A 22,977-nucleotide genomic window follows, 5' to 3' on the forward strand; every position below is an offset into this window, starting at 1 on the left:
ACTGTGAGCAGCGAATACAGTATACTACATTAAAAGAAGTACAAGACCTGGTCATCTGCCTGGAGTGTCAATTCAGTCACCTGTGGGGGAGCTGTTTTGATTATGGCCTGACCCACTACACATTCAGGGAAACTGCAGGGGTCCGTCTCCTGCCACTGCCCTGTCTCTCTGACCTCCTGCAGTCATTATTTCACTACTGGTGTGGGGAGCTACCACCTTCACCCCCGCCAGATCATTATCTAGGAGTAGGTCAACTCCATCCACAGGCAAACTAGGGACAATCCCTAAGTCACCGGTCCCGCAAACTAGGCCGCATTCCAGGTGCACCCGGTGTACACTGCCCTCCAATACCATTCACCACCATTTTGGTGTTCACTGCACTCACTGGGGGAAAGGTCAGGCCTTTTCCCAGTAAAAGGGATCCAGTGGCCCCTGTGTCTCTGAGAATTGCTATGGGCTTGCTTGCCCCACTTGAGGGGTGCATGGGGTTACTTTCAGCCTTCAGACACAAAACCCTGATAGCCCTCAGGAATCCTATTAACTTTTCCTGCACTGGCCGTAGTAAGCTTCCTGGGTTGCACTCTTACTGCAGTTAAAGCCACAGCTTGTTCTGCTGTGCTCTGCATCAGGATCCCTGCTTCACTGAGCGGGTGTTCCCTGATCAACCCTACAAGTTTTCCCTTTAGTTTCCAGCTGTCAGCTTTTAAATGCCTTGCTTTATTACAATGGAAGCACACAGGTCTCCAGGTCATGCTCCTGCTCATAGCATCTTCCTTTTTGGTTACAGAATGACCCCCCTGTGTCTTCTGCTTTTATTTCTCTGCCAGGACTGCTTGGGCTCCTATCACCTTCCCACCATTTGTCCTTTTCGGATTTGTGGGGGTGACTAGGAAAGGTTCTCCCCTGGGAAACCGACTTATAAATTAAAGCAAACTCATTGGCCAGAACTACCGCTTGCCAGGCTCTCTGAACCCGCTGCTCCTCTACATGTGTCTTTATGAAGAGTGGGAGAGATTTTTTACATTCCTCTAACAGAACTACTTCCCTGAGATCCTCATAGCTGAGCTGTACTTTAACAACCCTCAGCCACTGGTCAAAAGCCAGCTACTTGCTTCTTTCAAACTCCAGATAAGTTTGATTAGTTTGCTTCTTGAGGGTTCTAAACTTTTGGTGATAGGCTTCGAGTACTAATTCATATGCCCTGAGGGTAGCATTTTTCGTCAGTTCATAATTTAATGAACTCTCATCTGGCAACAGGGAATAAACCTCATGGGCTTTTCTGGTTCGCTTGCTTTGTAATAAAAGAGGCCAGGTCTCAGCTGGCAATTTTGCTGCCTTGCCAGTTTCTCAAAGGACAGTTTTCTACATCTTCCTCATTGAATTTTGGGATTAGTTGAGCTAGTTTTAGCAATTTTGTACCCAGCCCTGAATTACGCTCCTCCATATTGGCCATGCTTTCACTGGAGTTATTCTGTTGCCCCCTAATTAACTCAAGTTGCTTTAGCTCTCTCTGCGCATTTGTTCCAGAATGTTCTGTTTCTCTCTCTCCTCTCTCTCTCATTCCTTCTATCTTTCTTTTTCATCATGTTCCTTCTCTTTCTCTCTCTCTTTCTCCTTCTCCTACCTCTCACTCTCTTTTTCCTCTAATTCTAGTTTCCTCTGTTCCAATTGTAGCTTTGCTAGCAGTACCCTGTCTGGGTCGATTTCTAACACTGCTTCTGTTTCTTCAGATTCAAGGGAAAAATGGTTGGCCACTAGCCTTTGGAGTTCAGACTTCCTAGCCTCGACACGTACAGTGATCCCACACTGCTCAGCCATTTTCCTCAACTCCTCCATAGACAGTGCTTTTAACTTATCCCAAGTTACTTCACCCTGGCTAGGAGAGCTACTAGCTTCAGTCACAGACATGTTAGTATTCAAGCACACACAACCACAAGAAAACCTGTATTGAAATCTTGCTCTTTTTTGATTGGGAACAATTTGGCTTCCCACTTCCAATTTCTTTCATTTGTCTGTGGCTAAAATCCAGGACGGTAGCCCCCAAATCTCTGTTACGACCAGGTGATAAAGGTGCCTAGGGTTTCCTCTCAGCTTCCACCTGGTTGTACCGTAACAGAGTTCAATTTTTTCAAGCACCGTGGATTTAGCTGCCCCTTGGTGAATCCTAGTTCACTGCTTTCCAATTTTCAAGCAAATAAACCAGCACAAACAGGTTTTCTTAGGTTTAAAGAAGAAAGATTGAAATTTGTTAAATTTAAACTTTAATTTGGTTGACACCTATGGATACACAACGTGTCAACACTAGTATACATATGTGAGACACACATGCAGATAGAGACAGAACAAAGCAGAAGAAATAAAGTGGAAAAGTTTGAGGCAATATCTGAAGAGGGTTTTTGTAACGGATCTTCGAGCTCACTATAGAGTCCTTGATTGTAGATAGATATTACTTTTCATTGGGGCCCAGTATTCTTCTTAAACCTTGTGCGCTGTCGGAGACTTTTCTTTCCTGTGGTTCATGTGTCTTCAGTGGATTTGGAGTTCCGTGCAAAAGAGATGGGAGCAAACAGGAGAGGCTGTGGCGAGCCAGTCAGGAGAGGTCTTTTCCGTCTAGGATCAAACAGACACTCTGAGTTCCAAACTCTGTGGCTAGTTCAAAAAACCCTGGACCAGCCAGTTAGTCATGTGACCAGCTGGTTTAACCAGTTTGTGGATTGTATCGTCTTAGCAGTCTCTGGAATGCTCCTCTTACACACAATACCTGGTGATCAAAGTCCATTTTAGGATAAGTGGATAAGGGAAGTAACCTCACTTGTCCCTATTGGCATGCAAATGTCCCCATCCAAGTCTGGCAGCTTTTGTAACAGGCCTTCTCTTCTTCCCAGCAACAATTTGAAATTTAATGTCCATATAGCAAAATTAATATGCCTCACTCTTGGCAGGTGGGGGCCTAGCATGACAATGAATAATTTTTTTTTTAGCTAATTCAACTGCACTACCCTCTGGTTTGCTTTCCTCTTCTTCCAATTGCAAATGTTGTGTTATTACTTCAATTATGTCTGCTTTCTTAGCTCCTGAATTTAACTCTAACCCCAATTTTGCTGCTAATGCTATCACTGGGATCTTCCTGGAACAGTTCTTTCCAGGCGATGTTGAAAATCAGTTTGGGTAGGCTTTCCAGGAAATGCAGCAACAGGGGTTTCAGTTCCCACAATTTCGAAATGCTGAGTTTCTTTCCAAGGGAGAGAAAGAGAGGAGCTGGGTTTCCTTGGCACGCAAAAAACAACAGGGTTCCAAGCACTTTACACTCCAACTCACTGCCCAAAGTGAAACCAAATCAATGTCACAAGATTCAAGCCTCCTGACCCTTATAAATCTTGACCTGTCACTTCTCTGTAAACATCCTCTCCAAGTCAAAACAACAAGCTCCTTGCTGGTATTTTATCTGAAAACAGGTGCGTTCCAGTAAAGGCTTGTTTACAAGCCGAGCCCAGGAATCCTTCTGGTGACCTCTTTTTAAAAAAACACAAAGTTCAGCATCTCTTCAAGCTTCCAGATGAATCAATGTCCATAATTCAACTAAAGTCCTTAAAAACATATTTTACAAAAAACATAGAAGGAGTCTCATAACTTTTTGTAAGTCTATCCTTCTCTTTGTCCCCTCTCTCTTCTCTCACAAATGTTCCTTTACAAATGTACTCAATTTCTATTTTTCATCATTTTTAAATCCAAATTACATAGTATAATAGTATTCAACAGATACTGGATTGGAGGTGGGTTTTGGGAGTTACTGGAATATTGTGGTTAAGAGGCTGGAGGAAGTGGGAAGGAAGGAGGAAGTTTGGTGATGTGGGAGGCAGCTAGTGGAGGGGACCGAGGTTCTTATTGAGGGATGAGATCTGGGATCAACTGAAATTTGGGCCTTGGAAGTGTTTAGGGTTGGATGAGCTTTGAGGAGTTGTGTCTCAGCAAGGCAAAGGTTGGAATATGTGGTCTGCAAGTAGTTAGGTGCAAGTGACTGGGAGCATCTGATAGGTGAATTTGGAAGTAGTTAGGAGCCTATGAGCACTGGGAGTTTGGAGGCATTGCGTATTCAAGGAACAGGGAGAGTTGGGGAGCTTTGGCTTGGAAGTGCAAAGAGGGGGCCAGGGCAAATCTAATTTGCCAGAGCAAACAGCAGCCAGGAGCAAAGTGCATGTGCAGAGGCCTGAAACATGATTCAAGTAGATAGAGCAGCCATAATCTCATGTGGTTAGAAGAGGAGGCAGAGGGTTGCCAGGGAGGTGAGAATTCTTGGATAGAGGTTTGAATTTGTGCACAAATTGTTCTGAACAAAGTTTTGTCCTTTCAATTTTGGGAATGAGAGGGCAAGCATGTCTCTCATGCACTGTGTCTTCAAAAATATCAGGGCCCAAGGATGAAAGTGAGATTGAACCCCCTTGGGAGAAGAGCAGGTCTATGTTGGAAAAAGTTAGTCTAGGCAATGGAAGGTAGGATGAGCAGATTTATGGCTATGTTTTGCCATTTTTAAAAATTAATCAACTAATCCAAAGCATGTTACCTAAAATATTTAAGCACTGGGATAACTTAGAAATATTTCAGCTAAGTACTTGAAACAAGATTACTTAAGGAAGTATTTCAAGGGAGAGGATTTACAAAGGATTTACTCACATGGTATTCAGGGAGGATCAACTGGAGAAGCTGGGGTTGTTCTCCTTAGAGCAGAGAGCATTCAGGAGATTTGATAGCAGCATTCAAAATCATGAAGGATTTTAAAGATAAATAGAGGGGCTACCCCCCCCCGCCTCCCCACCACCTCCCCCACCACCCCCCCCCCCCCCCCCCCCCCCGCCTCCCGCAACAGTTGTGGCCTGGCTGCAAGAACCATCTTTCACTTAAAGCTTTAACAAAATTGGTGAGAGGGTGCCTCCATGTTGAAGTACCTCTCAGTTACTTAGCTTCCTTCACAGCCTGCTGCCTCTCTCAAGCTGGAAGGCCTCTGATAGGCCCTCCAGCTTTGAGAGCCCACCCACTGCTATTAATTGGGCACAAAACCTGTCTCCATGCCAATTAAGGGAGTGCCTCAATCTCAATGAGTGACTGCTCCCCCCCAGGGGTGGGTTCGGGAACTGGGAGCAGTCTGACTTATGTTTCCCATGCCCGTAAGGAAAATCCAGCCCTATGACTATGACTATCAAGCACACATGGCCATCCACAGCAAGACCTACATTAACCACCTCAGATAGTATTGCATCGCCAATTTTGACCATCAAATCTTCACAACTTATTCCAGTGCTATCTTGGAAGGAAAGCACAAATGTAAATTCTCGTTCACCATTATACATTGCCTCCTTGACCTCCCTCACCTATCCTCACCACTGATGCCAGACATTTCCAAAACTGAGACAATCCAACCCTCTGTCTCTGCCTCAGCCTCCGCCTGCCCAATTCCTCCTTCACTCTTCCTTTCCAGCCTCTCCCTATGCAAGCCCCAACTTCAGAATACTCTGTAGTTATATCTTGTCATTCCCAGCTCTCATCAAATGCAACCCCTCCTTGCAGCTCTTCACTACTCTTCCAACCTCCTGTTGGCCCTACTCCTGACTACTCAATTGGCCAAAAGCTCACAAATATAGAAAATCTTTCTCAAAGATAGTCAACGAATCCTTTTCCTCAGGCATTGTTGTCACGCTTTTGAACTTGCTGTTGTCACTCCTCTACCCCATTGCCCACACACTCATCCTTGATAATCCCTGAGGAGCCACTTTAGTCCCCTTCCATTCCTCACATACAAGTGACTGGTTAACAATATTATTCATAATTATATGGTTCGTGTATACTGATAATACCCACCATCATTCTAGACTCCATAACAGTTGCTGTGCTGTCCTGAATGCTTATATGATGCCAAACTTTGGATAGGCCAGAGCATCGTCCAGGTAAAGATTGGTAAGAAAAAAGCCATTCTATTTGTTTCTCATTGGAAATTCTACAATTTTATAGCCTTTATAAATGTGCAATCAAAATTAAATGATGCCAATTACTCTCAGTGATGAATGTTTACCTTGTATGTATCAAATTTCTCTGTCCTCTCTTGGGACGAGTTGGCCCTTTTATTTTAAATGTTTCAGTTAAAATAGTGGGAAGAAGAATTTTATACAACACATTAAGCATTTGTGCACCTTATATCTCTCCTAGTAATTTCCAGGCTAATGTGCCTGGTGGATAACCCAAAGTTCAACATTAACACTTACCTACATAGTGGTCAACAGCATTTATGAACAGATAAAATTCTGGGAATACTTTCCTGATCAATCAATTTGATGCTATGTTGGACTGTGCTTTGACAGTCAAGATCTAGACTCAGATTGTTGTACAAGATCTCAGAAAGTTTTAATTGAAGAAAAGGATTTTTAAAAAATCAAACATTTGAAATCACAATTTAAAAAAAGAACATGTTTTAAAACCACGAAAAACAACGTACACTTATTTAAATGGTTACAATACACCAAACTCAACAAATCTCAGGTCTTGCGGTAAATGTTGAATGGTTTGTACAGAAACAATAGGTGGATTCTAACTGGATCAGTATTAATCACAAGGATGTAATCTCATGAAAATTCAAGTTTTTGTAGGACAAATCTTAATTGCTTTAAGTACAAATACAGTACTCAAAATCTTAATTGACTGAATAATTTATACATGAAACACTAAACTGCATTTTGTTCGGAGTTTAATGAAGTATGTGCAGCACCGACTCCACCATTCCTCTAATATATGAAATTTCTAATCTGCAATAATTTATATTTCTCTTACCTGCCTGAGGCGAGGGCTTTACAGTTACATAACTCGGACCACGGGGTAATATGGGCTTCTTGATGTTGACTTTACTGAAAAACGTAATACACCATTGCATGTTAAGCTACTGGATCCTTCAATTGTTAAGAAGTAGAGCTCATAACGTAGGAAACTTAAAAGTACATAGAGGGAGTGAATTTTCACAGTGGTTAATTCATTGTAAATTTAACAAGAATTGTGGAAATATCGCACAAATGCAGTGAACAGCATTTTATCCAGGGACATCTGCAGCTTTATCACCAAAGCTGGAATGATGAGTAGGAGAACCATTAAAGACATACATCCCAGCAGTCTTTACTCGAGGATGTGAAAGGAATAATTTTCTCATTTTAAAGGAGAAATGTCAGGAAATTGTGATTCCAGTGCATTTTGAAACATATATGGTGTAGATTTTCAAATTACTGCCTAGGTTGTAAAACTGGTGAATGGATTAGCCGGTTATAGAAATGGCACAATTCTCATTTCCATTGAAGTCAATTGGGGTAAAGTTGGATGGTTTCTAGAATAATCAGCTGGTTGTTCTAGAAACCATTCAACTTTACCCCATTTGACTTCAATGGAAATGAGAATTGTGCCATTTCTATAACAGGCTAATCCATTCACTAGTTTTACACTCTAGGCAGCAATTTGAAAATCTACCCCATTTAGCTCATTGTCCATATTGTTAAATCAATGCAGATTAATTGCATGCAGCATTTAAAAAAATAAATTACCTGATGGCGCGTTAGGTTCACCCAGTGAGTAGCTGAGTTATAGGCCGTAATTTTACCTGGTCAAATTGGGCATCTTCTGTGGTGGCCGAGGTGAAAAATGGCAGGCAACGACGTGAGTCAGGTCCCCGATGTCATGATTCCCAATCCCCACGTTATGTAGGTCGGACAGTGGGCGAGATCAGAGCGCCATTCGCCATCCAATTTGCAGCAGTTAAGGGTCAATTGAGGTAGTCTACAATCCAATTGACAGCCATTTTATGTCGGCTGTCACATTTTACGTCTGCCAAACGGGTTGAAGGAGGAGTCGGGAACCCGGCAGCTTTAAAAGAGCAGCAATGAGTGTGTATGTGAAGGAGTTGGAGGTACTGGATTTTTCATTACTCGCTGAAAGATTTGTGTATTGTTTGCAAGGTTGGGGCTATTTTTATGGTTCACCAGGGTCCACATGAGTGAGTGAAACTCCTGGCAGGGCCACAGCACCAGTGATTTATTCTGTGTAGGGGAGAGGATGTTGTGAGTGCCTGTCCTTGCAGCAGGCTGGAAATAGATGTCTTCATTACATCTTTGAGACACTGCAGTCATTGGAATTGTCCACTCTGGAGGAGGCTCATCTAGTGAGGAAGAGAACGCCACAAGGAGGGACAGGAGGACAAGTGGCCAGGGAAATCAGTGACCTGCTGGCCAAGTGCAGCCTGGTAATGGAGAGGGGCAGAATGTCACAGAGTGCACCGGGAGCAGCCACCTGTAGGAGACGAGTCGACCCGGTAGACAGGGTCTACCGCCTGTGATTGAGCTTTCTGCAGATTTCAGAGCGCCAGTGCCAAAGCAGATTGTGTCTGTCCCAAGAGACTGTCACATCTCTGTGTGAGATGCTGACAGCGGAGGTCGCTTCCAACAATGTGGGTGGCCATCCAATGCCGGTCACACTAAAGCTAATAGTTGCTCTGAACTTCTACGCATCAGGCTCCTTCTGGGCTTCATCAGGAGACATGTGTGGAATCTCACAGTCATCAGCGCAGCACTGCATCAAGGTGGTAACTGATGCCAGCCCCGTCATCAAGTTTCAGACAGACTGCACCAGTCAGGCCTAGAGGGCCAGAGGCTGCAGTGCCATCCCTGGGTTCCCCATGGTCCAAGGCATGATTGATTGCACACATGTGGCCATTACAGCACCTACAGGTTAGTCAGCCCTTCATTAATCGAAAGGGGTTTCACTGAATGAATGTGTAACTAGTCTGCGACCACCATAAGAGTATATTGCAGGTATGTTCTCGCTATCCTGGAAGCAGTCACAATGCATTCATTCTTCGGAACTCCCAGTTGCCAACACTATTCAGCCCCCGAGTGCCTGCAATGTTGGATACTTGGCGACTGGGGTTACCCACTGAAGACATGGCTGATGACATCTGCGAGGAACCCACAGAATGAAGCAGAGGAATGGTACAATGCAAACCATGTGACGACCAGAGTCACCATAGAGCAGACTATAGGTCTTCTGAAAATGAGATTTAGGTGTCTGGATCGGTCAGGTGATGCCCTACAGTCCTTGCCAGCAAGGCTATCTCGCATTGTTGTTGTCCGCTGCGCCTTACATAACTTGGTACTGCAGAGGGGGGAGGCCCTGGAGGATGAGGACATTGTTCACCGTGAGGCATCCTCAGACGAGGATTGTGAAGCGGCTGAGGATGAGGAGGAGGGGGCATAGCCACTTGAACAACGGAGGTAGGGAGCTGGAGGTTTGCAGGTGTTGAGTGCAAGGAAGGCCCGGGAGGCTCTAATATACAGGTGTTTCTCCTGAACAGAGGCTCATCGCCCAGCGACTGACATCTTAGTCTGAAATGAGGCATTCACATCAGCTGGAAGCGCAGAAGCACTCACCTGCAGGTGGAAATCTCAGCTGCAACGGCGCACTTTTCCTTCAAACACCACAAGGCCCGGATGTGGCACCAACCCAAGTCGACATCTCATGCAGATGAACAAGATCACCTAAAACATCATCATTGACTTCTGACAGATGAAAATGCCAAGCGAAGATTTTAATAGTTTTTAGTGAAGAATAACAGCAAATAAATATTTACAAATCGCACCAGTGACCCCCTTCAGTGCAGTTATTGTGATTTTCTGAAACGTTTGTGAGTGCTCACGTGTGTGGACGACCCCTAGCTGCCAGCCATGACAGAGTTAGGTGGCTGCTTAGGCTGCCCCGTGGCTTTGGATGACCTTGGCGGGTGTCTTCTGCCTGCCCGAAGCTGTGAGGGCCCCTGAGCAGTCTCAGAATCACCCTCTTGACACCCTGGGATTATGAGCTGCTGATGTCACTGGCAGAGGGGACAAGGAGCTGCTGAAGGTATCAGGAGCGCCCTGAGAGGAGCCCCCATATGATTTCTACTGCTGCTCCTGTGCTCTGTTGAGGCTCAATTGGACCTCCCTGCTGATCTCAGAGGGATGAGCAGCTTCCGGTTGCTGCAGGAACCTCATCGACAGCTCACTAAGGCACTGCTCCATAGAGCTCACTTTGTGAGGTTCTGCAGGGCCTCCAGGCTCAGGCCCTCCGCAGCAGCAGCCAATCTGTCCGTGGAGGAAGCCAGATGCACAGAAGACAGGGACTGTGCTTTACTCATGGCCTGGATGGAGATCTCCAAAGTCTCTGGTAACTCTGCCTGATCTGCATGCTGCATCTGCAGTATCTCCCACCAAATAGATGTCATCAGAGGGTCATCGTCAGCATGGGGCTCAGCACTGGCCTGGCCTCCTACAGTCCTCGGAGTGTCAGAGGCATCGGTCGATACTGCCTCTGGCAGCTGGTCCGGCACTTGTGTAGGGTGTGACCATGAATCCGAAGACGCATACACCCCAACTGAGGTGAATCTCTCTCACTTGGTGTGGGGAAAGGATGTGATGCTGCACCCTCTGAGGTCCACTTCTCCTCCTCAGAGGTGGATGGATGAGCTCCGGAGATGCTTCCTGGCTGCTTCTGTGTTTCACCTGCAGGAAAAATCAGAATGATCAGTTGTCATCAGCACTCCTGATTGAAGGACATGTCATTGACTACAGCGTGGCAATATGTGTGTGACTTTGACTTTGCAAGCAACCTCCATTGCTTGATCCAAGCCGCCCACCTCCCCCTCAAACACACTCTGGGGAACTCACCCTCCTGACCAGGTGCTCCAGCCTCACCATCAGCTACTGAGCATCCTCCGTCTTCCCAGCAAGTAGCAATGCCTCTTCCTCCACTCTGGTGAGAATGTAAGGTTGGCCACCCCGCAACCAGTCCAGGCCCTCTCTCAGGCATTCTGTGCCCTCTTCTCCTGTGGAAACACATGGCAATCAGTTCAGTCCCTTGACTTGAAGGAGCACCCACTCACCCTTGTGCTGCGTACTACATCTGGATCAATGCCATTGAAGTGCACATTGGCACATCTCTGGACAATTGTGCTCTCAGATGTGCGCAGCATACGCCCATTGGCACGAGCAGCCAATCACTGCAGATGGATGGCTTCGACTTTGCAGCATCAGCACCCGTGGACCCTCCTGTACAGATAGAAGCTGCGATGACTGCAGAATGCCCTTTACCCTGGCAGAGTGTAGAAGGTCATTGACCCGCTTGCAGCACTGAAGCTGTGTCCTCCTCACTACCCCGCAGCTGGTGACCCCCTCCACTACCTCCAGCATGCCTTCACGGTGACCTGGGGAAGCCTCCTCCTTCTGTCCGTTAGGAAGAGCACCTCCTGCTTTGCCTCAACCGCCTGGAGGAGGACAGGCATGGAGTTTTCAGAGAAGCTGGGTGCCATGTGGTTGCATCTCTCTGCCATTGCCGCAAGCGGGTTCTGGTTTGTCTCGGGTATATTAATGTTTACTGGATGCGGTGCCCCTTTAAGTCCTGTTACATTCCTTTCATTCTCAGGCAGTTCTATTCCTTCTTCTAATATGCTGCTCCTCCCAACGTCCTCCTTGCTGCAAGTAAGCCTCTCAGAGCCACTGAGGTTGCTGAAAGCCCTGCCGACTCTCACCCTCCCACCTGCATGCCCCCTTTCTGTCTTAAATATGCTGCCGAGCTGCCAATTGGTTTGTACGCGCTCAATCGGTAGCGCTGTTGGAGCCTCAGAGTTGCTGGCCCTCTGATTGGGCTGACAGCATCAGGACTCTGCCCGCCATCATTAATTGGATGTCAGGCCTGGAGGCGGCCAGTTAGGAGGCCACCTCCAGTAACATCGTCGAGCCAAACCCTCTGCTGGAAAGTGCTCTCATTTAGTCCCAACATCAGGGCCCTGAAGCCTCCATAAATTTTAGCCCCAATAAATGAGTAATATCCCAAGTTTGATGTCCCATCTGTGCTGAGTTAGCTGGGAATCCTGCAGGAAGTGTTGTTATGGACAGGTGGGAGATCATAGAGATGGTTTTCCTGTTTCACCTTTCAACTGACTGAAGATAGCATGTTTATTAAAAAGAGTTTAATCCCTAAGCTTTTTAATGGTCAACAAACTGACAAGTGACAGGTTTTCTCATAGTTTTAAAGAAAGGCAAATGTTTATCAAACAACACCTGAAAAGTCACAACTTCACCCACTCTCACAAGCACACAGAGACACACACACATGTGGCTCAAAGACTAGTGTGGGAGAAGTGGGTTTCGGTTCATGAGGCACTGGCACCAATACTGGGGATAGTGGGGGTTATATCGTTGGGATGGTCTGCACCTGAACCATGCTGGGACCAGTGTTCTAGCAAACCATATAACTAGGAAAGTAGAGAGGGCTTTAAAATAAACAAGGGCGGTGAGGGATCAAGCTTGGGTAGATGTAACAAATCAAGGAGTAGAGTGAAGGCAGGAGATCACAATAGTAATATGGAAAATTAAGGTCAGAGAATGACAGGAAGGGACAGAGAGAAAAAAACCAAAGAACACACCAACAGTCAAGACTAAAATAAAAGCAAAATACAGTCAAGACTAGATGTTACAAAAATAACAAAAAGACAAAACAAAAGGTTCGGTATCTGAATGCACGTATCATTCAAAACAAAGCAGATGAACTGATAGTACACATTGAAGTAAATAAATATGATCTGTTAGCCATTACGGAGACATGGTTGCAGGATGACAAGGATTGGGTCCTGCATATTGAGGGGTATATGATATTCAAGAAGAATAGGAAGCGAGGTAAAGGTGAGGGTTAGCACTGTTAATCAAGGATGGCATTGGTGCAATAGTTACAGATGACCTTGGTTCAGGAGATCAGGATGTAGAACCAGTTTGGGTGGAGATGAGGAAAAGAAGGGGAAAGAAGTCACTAGCGGGAGTGGTCTACAAGCCCCCTAACAGTAACCACAATGTAGGATGAAATATACAAATGAAATATTAGGTGCTTGTGATAAAGGGACAGCAATAATCATGGGTGATTTTAATTTACATATAAACTGAAAAAATAAGATTGGCAATAGTAGCCTGGATGAGAAGTTCATTGAATGCTTTCAAGATAGTTTCTTAGAGCAACACATCCTGGAACCAACCAGAGAGCAGGTTATATTAGACTTGGTATTGTGTAATGTGACAGGATTAATTAATGACCTCAGAATGAAGGCACCTCTAGGTAGCAGCGACCACAATGTGATTGAATTTTACATTGAGTTTGAAAGAGAGGAGAGGGTCCAAGACTAGTATTTTAAACATGAATAAGGGCAACTATGTGGGCATGAAAGCTGAACTAGCTAAAGTGAACTGGGTTACTAGGCTAGGAGATAGATCAATAGAGAAGCAGTGGCAGATTTTAAGGGGATATTTCAGAATACTCAGAATAAGTGTATTCCTACCATAAAGAAAAATTCTAAGGGGAGGACCCACCATCCGTGGTTGACTAAAAAAGTTAAGGAAAGCATCAAACTTAAGGAAAAAGCATATAATTGCACAAAGATGTGTGGAAGGTTAGATGATTGGTCAGAATATAAAGAATGGCAGAGAATGACTAAAAGTTTAATTGGGGAAAGAAATTAGAATATGAGAGGAAGCTAGCTAGAAATGTAAAAATGGATAGCAAGAGTTTCTATATGTATTTAAAAAGGAAAAGAGTAAGTAAAGTGAGTGTTGGTCCTCTAGAGAGTGAGAATGGGGAGTTAATAGTAGATAATAAGGAAATGGTGGATGAAATTAACAAATATTTTGCTTCTGTCTTCACTATAGAGGATACAAAAAAGCATTCCAATAGCTGTAGATCAGGAGGTGGAAGGAAGAGAGGAACTTGGTGAAATTACAATCACCAGGGAAGCGGTATTGACTAAACTGATGGAGCTGCAGGTGACAAGTGCCTGGGTCCTGAAGGGATTCATCCTAGGGTCTTAAACCAAGTGGTTAGTGAGATTGTAGATGCGTTGGTGTTAATTTTTCAAAATTCGTTAGATTCTGGAAAGGTTCCATTAGACTGGAAAGTAGCAAATATAACCCCTCTATTCAAGAAGGGTGGGAGGCAGAAAACAGGTAACTATAGGCCATTTAGCTTGACGTCTGTCGTGGGGATGGTGTTAGAATCGATCATTAAGGAGGTTATAGATGGGTACTTAGAAAAACTCAAGGTAATCGGCAATAGTCAGCATGGTATTGTGAAAGGGAAATCAAGTTTAACCAATTTATTGAAATTCTTTGAAGGAGTAACATGCGCTGTGGATAAAGGGGAGCCTGTTGACGTACTGTACTGACTTCCAGAAGGCATTTGACAAAGTGCCACATGAAAGGTTATTGCGCAAAGTAGGAGATCATGGTGCAGCATGTGTATAATGTGGGAAAATGTGAAGTTGTTCACTTTGGCAGGAAGAATAAAAAAAGCAGAGTATTACTTAAACGGAGAATGACTGCAGAATTCCAGGGTGCTGAGGGATTGAGGTGGTCTAGTACATTTGAGACAAAAAGTGTGCAGGTACAGCAAATAATAAAGAAGGCTAATGGAATGCTATCCTTCATTACGAGGGGAATTGAAAATAAAAGTAAGGATGTTATGCTTCAGTTATACAGGACATTGTTGAGACCACATCTCGAATACTGTGTGCAATTTTGGTCTTCTTGTCTAAGGAAGGATGTAAATGCATTGGAGGCAGTTCAGAGGAGGTTTACTAGATTGATACCTGTAATGAGCGAGTTGTCTTATGAGAAAAGTTTGGACAGACTGGGCTTGTTTTCACTGGAGTTTAGAAGAGTGAGGGGAGACTTGATTGAAGTATATAAGATCCTGAATGATCTTGACAAGGTGGAAAGGATGTTTCCTCTTGTGGGTGAGTGCAGATGAGGGGGCACTGTTTTAAAATTAGGGGTTGCCCTTTTAGGACAGAGATGAGGAGAATTTTTTTCTCTCAGAGGGTTCTGCGACTTTGGAACACTATGCTTCAGAAGGCGGTGGAGGCAGGATCATTGAATATTTTTAAGGCAGAGGTAGATAGATTCTTGTGAGGTGTCATGCAGGCTCCCACCTGCCAAGCATAAGGCATATTAAGTTCACCACATGGACATCAAATTTCAAACTGTTGTTGAAGTGAGGAAAGGACTTGCTTTAAAAAATTGCCAGATCTTGGCTGGAAAGACATTTGCATATTAACAGACAGTGTTTGGAAGGACAAAGCAGCCATTCCCTGACCCATTCAACCCACAATGGACTTTTGATCACCAGAAGTTGAAGGTGGGGGAGCTTGCATTCCAGGTTGACTGCTAAGATGGCCGAATACACAAATGGACTTGGTCAAACCAAATAGTCACATGACCAACATGCTGGGCAACCTGAGTTTTTTGAATTTGCACAAACAGTTTGGGCAGAAAGCTGAATGCTTTTGGACTTAGAAGATCTCTCTTGGCTGTTTTGCCACAGCCTCTCCTGCCTGCCTGCTCCCACCTCTTTCTCACCAGCCTCTGAATCCACTGAAGACACATGAACCCCAAGAGAAAAAAGTCTCCTACAGTGAACAAGGTTTAAGAAGAATACTGGGCCCCAACGAAAAACAAGATCTACCTACAATCAAGGACTCGACAGTGAGCTCGAAGTCCCGCAACAAAAACTCTTCAGATATTGCCTCAAACTTTTCCACTTTATTTCTTCTGCTCTTTTCTGTCTCTCTTTGCATGTGTGTATTGCATATGAATGCTAGCGTGGGCGCATTGTGTTTCCATAGGCGTCAACTGAATTCAGTTTAAGTTTAATAAATTTCAACTTTTCTTGTTTAAACCTGAGAAAGCCTGTTTGTGCTGGTTTCTTTCCTTTATAATTGGAAAGCAGTGAACAAGGATTCACCAAAGGGGGAGCTCAAAACACAGTCTGTTTAAAAAAATAAAACCCTGTTACAGTAAGACCAGGTGAAGGATGAAAGGGATCCCTAGACACCTTTCTCACCTGGTCGTAACAACACACATGCAAGAACAGATAGAGATTAAAGGATAATATGCGTTTAGGTCTGATGGTTTTTAACAGAGTTCACTGTAAACCTTCAGTTCTTCCCCAGGGGTGAAGGTTTAAAAAAATGGTTGGACCTGTTTTCCTTGTCGTGGTTCACTAAAGAAAATTTCAGGAGGGTGAATACTTTGTTGTCAACTTTGTTTTGTTGTCTCTCAGTCACAGCTCAATGTCAAAAACTCTGGTATGGTTTCTCTGGTATTGAGTTCCAGTCACTACCTGCTTGTAGTTTAAAATGGTGTTCTTAGGCAGGGTCTTTCTTTTTCTGCTGGAACAGATGGAATCACTCTCTCTCTCTAGCTCTCTGTCTTTGTCTGCCCAGCATATATTTTAATTAAGCTCCTTTAATTAAAGTGTACATTAATGATTTAGACGTGAATATAGGAGGTATGATCAGTAGGTTCGCAGATGACACGAAAATTGGTGGTGTCATAAATAGTGAGGAGGAAAGCCTTAGATTACAGGACGATATAGATGGGCTGGTAAGATGGGTGGAGCTGTGGCAAATGGAATTTAATCCTGAGAAATGTGAGATGATGCATTTTGGGATGTTGCCTGAGCTGGAGCTTTTCAGCTATGAAGAGAGACTGGATAGGCTGGGGTTGTTTTCTTTAGAACAGAGAAGGCAGAGGGGAGACCTGATTGAGGTATACAATATTATGAGGGGCATAGATAGGGTAGATAGGAAGAAACTTTTCCCTCAGCAGAGGTGTCAATAACCAGGGGACATAGATTTAAGGTAAGGGGCAGGAGGTTTAGAGGGGATTTGAGGAAAGATCTTTTCACCCAGAGGGTGGTTGGAATCTAGAATACACTGCCTGAAGGGGTGGTAGAGGCAGGAACCCTCACAACATTTAAGAAGTATCTAGATGAGCACTTGAAATGCTATAGCATACAAGTGCTGAAAAATGGGATTAGGATAGATGCTTGATGGCCAGCATGGACACGATGGGCCGAAGGGCCTGTTTCAGTGCTGTATAACTCTATGACTATGACTCTATGACTTAACAGACCCCTGGTTATTATCATGTAACCATGGTTTTTCTTTACCATTGTCCTCATAAATGGTGTCTGATGGTGGGGCCATTGTTAGACAATGAGGTTTGGGTGTCACACATCTTCATTCCATTTTGATAAAGTGGTATTTTTCACACCCATTCATTTTAGTTTGAATTTGGAGACACCATGTCTGTCATGCCATTGTTGACCCTAAAGGTTGGAGAAAAGTTAGGTATTATCATAGAATTGGTAATCTACATTTCTATGCCTTCTTCAAGGCTGGTCCAGACATGAAGATTGACTCAGAGTTCTTGCAGTTTCCATGTGTATTGGCAGTACAGGATAAAGTCATCTGACCTCTCAGCTTCATCTTGTTTTTCAGGAAAAGTGTCTGTTTTAGGTTTGCTTCACAAATTTATTTTTCGTTCATAATTTCTCCATGTATGTGTGTTACAGTGTGTGTGTGTAGGCATTGAGTGAGGAATAGATCAGCCTCAGCTCTGCTGCCCCAATGAGCAAATAAGTTACAAATAGACACCATTATCTACGAATAGTGCCCATACTAGTGAGGTAACAGAGAGCAACCAGCATTAGTGGAACCATGTTTCAGCAAGTATAGCCTGGGATTCATCATTTTTACTAAATAAAAGGCAGTTTCTGAGTGGGGTTATATGGTACAGTAGTCTCCAGTCCATGACATTGTGTTATAACTCTAGACTATTTTTCCAGTTCAGATCAATACAGTCAACTCAACAGACAGCAGTTGGTTGTGGTGAAGTTCCACTCCTTCCAACTTGTTCCCTTTTGACAGCATTGTCAACAGAAAGGCATGCAGACAAACATTAACATGTCAGCATCAAAGGCAGCTTCAAAACACTGGCCATCAGCAATGTGAAGACAGATATCAAGCACTAGGCAGATGGAAGAAGAGTGGTATCAAGCATGGGATTTCAATGGAGGAAGATTCATAGCATTGGCAATCAGAGACAAAAGGGTAGATAACAAGCAATGAGCATCAGAAACAGGAAGGCAGATGCCAAACATTGAGTGTCAAGAGAGAGGAAGGGCAAGAACAAGCAGTAGACAGGAGGTGAAGCTCAGAGGCTGTGAATATCAATTACACAAAAGTCACTTCTGGAACTCTTAATCTTAACATCTTTGACATTCACAAACTTTTGAAGGAATCTCTATCTAAATCTTAAGTGAAAGTTGACATGTCTGGAAAGAAGTATAATTTGGACACAAAATGCACAGAATTTTCAAGGCTGCTCCCACTCCAAGACTGTTTGTGCTCCAGAAGCCATCATATTTGCGTAGCATGCTGAGGAATATAAGCATCGATGTCAGCACATGATGGCCTGGATTTTGCAAGGACACTTGCCGCTGACCTCGAAGAAAGCCTTACTGAGAGATTTGTCCTGCCCTTAGAGATGGGGAAGGAGGCGGGGAGGGCAAGCAAAATAGCAAGGGGTGCCATTCCCAATGTTGTCTGGGGCGAGGAAGGCCGAGGATAGCCTTCCCACCCCAGGCCAATTGAGGCCATTAATGGTCACTTAAGGGCCTCTTCCTGCTCTACTCCAATTTTGTGGAGCTCAGAGAGGCCTGCTGCTGCATGGAGACACTGTCAAGTGAGACCTGTCTGCCTCCTAGCAGGGTTGAGGGGGTCCCTCTTTTGGGGCAATCAATGGCCCACAGAGAGCCCCCCCTGGCAGAGATGCCACCCCCCTAACCCCCAGCAAGACCCCCCCCCGCAACTCATGTCCTCACCAACCTTCCCTCAACCTTGCTGGGGCCCTGCCTGACTGGTCCTGGAGACCCCGATATCACTCAACTATCCTGGGGTCTCTGACAACTTCGTCACTGCAGGTCATTTGCAGGGCTGACAGTGGCCACCACCCACTGTGGTGCGGCCGCTACTGAAGAGTTGACAGCCCTCCAGTTGGCCTCCAGGTTTGGAGGCAGGAGCTTATTCTTTAAAGAGACAGTTGTTTATTGGCTGCCCGCCATTAGATTGCAATGGGGGTCTGATGGAGGGCCGAGCCGGGAACCCTGTCGCTGAAATAAAGTCCAGCCCTTAGTGACTTCTCGGGGCACATTTTTACGTGTCCCCCATGGCAATTTTGGAGGTCTGGAGCGCATTTAATCGGGTGGGATGGTGATGAGTTGGGACTGCGCCACCTTCCCGCCTCCACTCCGATTAAGCTCATAGTGGGTAGGCCCATGGATGGCTTTCCCACCTGCCACTAATTGAGGCCCTTAAGGGGAAAATTAATACCCAATTACGGGACTTTTCCCACTGCTGCTGTTATTAATGGGCCTGTTGCCACATGGGAAGCACTACATGCAAACCTGTGTGGGGTTGCTTATGGTCTCCCAGGGGGTCCCTCGTTCAAAGGTACTCAGTGCCTGATCGAGGGTCCTGGCATTGGGAAGGGTGGGCCTGCTGAGACCCACCCCCTGCCCTTGCTGCCAATACACTCCATTGCCCCATAACCCCCACACTGCGAATCCCCCTCCCTGTCATCACTTACCTCTGGTCTGGATTACTTTGCAATCCTGGGTCTCCACTGGGTGATGTTCCGGCAGCAGCCACTGCCTCTCTGAATGTGCAGCTGAGCAAAAGAGCTGCTGGCCTCTGATTGGCTGGCAACTCTTGTCGGACAGGACATCTAGCCCCCGGGGTCCTGATCCCAGGAAAGGCCCGCTGGTGGCCTGTTAATTGCCTGATTGGCTCCTCATAAGGTGGCCTTTCCTCAAAGGAGGCAATGTGGGTCTCTCGCCGGCTCTCCAGCCGACGGCTGAGATCCCCTTCACCTCCATAAAACTGCCCCCTCCCCTCCATTCGCAATCAATTTTGTGTTGTTTAATGGAGATTTGCAGAATGTAGCTGCAGTAATGTCATCAAGCTGTCCAAGCAACCAATCACATTAATGAATTCTCACAGAAATTAAAAGCACTAAAATCAAATTGCTTTTGAAAAAATTGAACAGAGTGAAATAAAGATTGAGACATACTCATGGGGTTAAGTTGAAGCTGAAATATCACGGACAAACTTTTTAAAAAATTTAAAGAATTTAGTTTAAAAAATCTAGCAATTAACTGCAATAGAGACATTTAAGAACATTCCACAAATATGAAATTATTTTTTCAGGGCCAGACCGGTTGTTCAGCAGTAGTTATTTAAACCATTGCTAAAAGCCCAGTTACACCTCATTGAACAAGAGTTAACTTTTAATGGGGTTTTTAACAGCAATAAGAGGGTGGAAAATGGATTGTTCTTGCCGATCAGATTTCACTAATTGCTGGCTGTTTTATGTGTATATATTGTTATACTATCTGTAAAGTGTTAGGAACGAATTAGCTAGGAACTAGTTGTTATGTGTAAGTTGTCCAGTAGGCGGCCACATTCACGGCTGCACTGGGGAGTCATGTTATATGTAACACAAGAACCAGTTGAACCAGGTTCCACAGCACAAAGCATGGTGCTGAATTAAACAAGACTGACTCCAGCCTTTTCCAAGTTTAAAGTGTGATTCTTTCCAACATAAAGACGAAACACTGGCTTGGGTGGTGGGGGGGGGGGGGTGTGGTGGGAAGGTGAAGGTGGAGGTGTCTAACAGAGCAGCCTGTGGTGGAGCAGTGAATGACAGACCACAAGCTCAGGATTTCTGCATTAATTTGTGTTGTGATAAATTTTCACATTGCGGTCAGATTCAGAGGGGTGGTGATGGTGAATGCTGACAGCTTGCCACCAAAAGCCCTGCAAATGTTGGGCCATTATTGCAGCACTAATGGCCAGATGGTATTGGGAGGAACATGAGACACAGGAAAGGAAAAGAGTGAAACCAGCAGCAGTACATATAATGGCATGATCATCTATTCTCATTGGCTGCATGAAAGCAGACCCCAGAAAAGATTAGGGCCGGGATTTTACCCCCCCCCCACCCCCCCCGCCCCCAAAGAGCGGGATGATGATGGGGGTGGTGGGGGGAGTGTAAAATGGAGTGGAAGGCTTAGGGTCATTCACGACCTGGTCCCGCCTCTGCCGCAATTTCATGCCAGTTAATGAACACTTAAGGGCCTCTGCCCGCCGCCATGGGGATTTTAATGTTGGCAAGCAAGTGGCCCAGTCCTGGGAAAAGCTGCCTGTTTAAAATAGGTGGCTCTCTGGCGGCCTGGGGGGGTGGGGGGGGTGGGAGGGTCCTACTGATCAGGCAACCTGTGCCCAACAGAAGGCTGCCCACGATGCCCCAATCACCCCCAATGCCCAACACGTCCCCCCATCCCCCAAATTGACCACCCTTGCCTCGCCGGGGCACGACCAATCACCCCCAGTGAGGCCCTAAAAACGTAACTTTTCCTGGGGCCGTCCTTCCTCTTCTTCTCGAAGCTGGGTTGCTGTCCCAGCAGTGGCCACTGCTCCCGGTGGTGCTGCTGGGACTAAGAGCTGCCGGCCCACTGATTGGCTGGCAGCTCTATTAGGCGGAACTTCCTGCCTCAATGGGGTGGATGTCCCGCCTCAGGCCAAGTAAGAGCCTGAAAGGCGGTCTGGTCCCCAGGCCAGGCGGAGGCTGGATAGCAAACGACTTTTCATTCGGTGGATGGCTCCCGTCTGACGAGGGTAAAATTCTGGCCTAGAAAAAGTTGGGAAAGGCAACTTAGGGAGACCTGTGAGGGGCCATCAAGGAGATGGGCGGATGGTGAGGAAAGGACCTCAGAAGCCATGGATTAAAGTAACTTCATTGAGAAGGCTTAGGACTAAAGTACTTCGGCAAACATACTCAGATCCCTGCCCTCTCAAGGGTAGAAATCAGACTGAAACTAAACAAAATAATCTGGAATGGATATATATATTCTACTCAGGGTGAATAGTTGGTACTCTTCATGTTTAATACTCAAGTTTTACCTAAAAACAAATAAAACAGATGTGAATGCTGCCTCAGTGAGAGGGCCTGGATCAAACATGCCACTTTCCAATCAGTTGCACCATCAGATTGGTCCCTACAAATTGCCAGCATGATAATACCACATGGGGGGGACAGACCAGGTAGCTCTCCAAATAGAGATTGAGCAAAAGTGGACAGTTAGCACTAAATTGGTTCAAGTTTGAGTGCCCTTGATTTTGAGTTATTGGCTCAAAATGGGGTCAGTAGCCTTACTGGGATGTTAACACTGGTGATGAGGATGGCTCCATTTGAAAAGGGGCTTACCACAGAGTATCAAAAACAACGCCTATTTCAGGCAATAGGTTCCTTTTAATATTGAAATTATGGAGTGGCAGTGGCCGCCATGGAACCCAACGCCGGGATTTCCAGACGCAATCTTCCCAGTGATGGGAAGCTCCATAGCGGCTCCTCCGCTGCTCTGCGACAGAACACGAGTGAGCATACGTAAATTAGATCTTTGAATGAATTAAGATGTAAACCGCAGTGATCTTACCTTCAGCTCCCAATTTTTAGTGCATGGTGTGGCACTCGCGCCTTCAATTTCCTGTCCAGGGAAAGCTGGCACCACCGAGGTGGGGAAGGGGTGAACTCTGCATTCTTTTGAGTATGGGGGGGAAGGATGAACACTTCACTCTGATGGGTATGGGGGAAGGCATGAACTCTGGACTCTGTTAGGTTTGGGGGAAGGGGTGAACTCTGGACTCTGTTCGGTACAGGGTGGTAAGGGGTGAAAACTGCACTCGGCTGGGAATGGGGTGGGGGGGGTGAACTTTGCACTCTGGTGGGTATTGTGGGGGCAGCGAGGGAAATCTGCACTCTGATGGGTATTGCAGGGTGAAGGGGTGAACTCTGCACTCTGAAGGATGTGGGGGAGGGGTGAACTTTGCACTCTGATGGGTATGGGGGGAGGGGGTGAACTCTGCACTTTGACGGGTATGGGTGGGAAGGGGGGAACTCTGCACTCTGATGCATATGGGTGGGAAGGGGTGAACTCTGCACTCTGATGGGTATGGGGGTAAGGTGTGAACTCTGCACTCTG

General features: G+C 45.5%; 1 protein-coding gene across 1 annotated transcript in view; it reads right to left on the bottom strand.

Moving 5' to 3' along the window:
- The window catches only part of LOC137374203 (NXPE family member 3-like), a 61,295-nt gene that overhangs the window by 30,387 nt on the left and 7,931 nt on the right, over positions 1 to 22,977 (bottom strand). Inside the window, exon 3 of the mRNA XM_068039992.1 lies at positions 6,817 to 6,890. Within this exon, the coding sequence (XP_067896093.1) occupies positions 6,817 to 6,890 (74 nt within the window). The remainder of the gene's footprint in view (positions 1 to 6,816; positions 6,891 to 22,977) is intronic.

This window comes from Heterodontus francisci, chromosome 10, assembly GCF_036365525.1.
Source record: "Heterodontus francisci isolate sHetFra1 chromosome 10, sHetFra1.hap1, whole genome shotgun sequence".
Classification (NCBI taxonomy): domain Eukaryota; kingdom Metazoa; phylum Chordata; class Chondrichthyes; order Heterodontiformes; family Heterodontidae; genus Heterodontus; species Heterodontus francisci.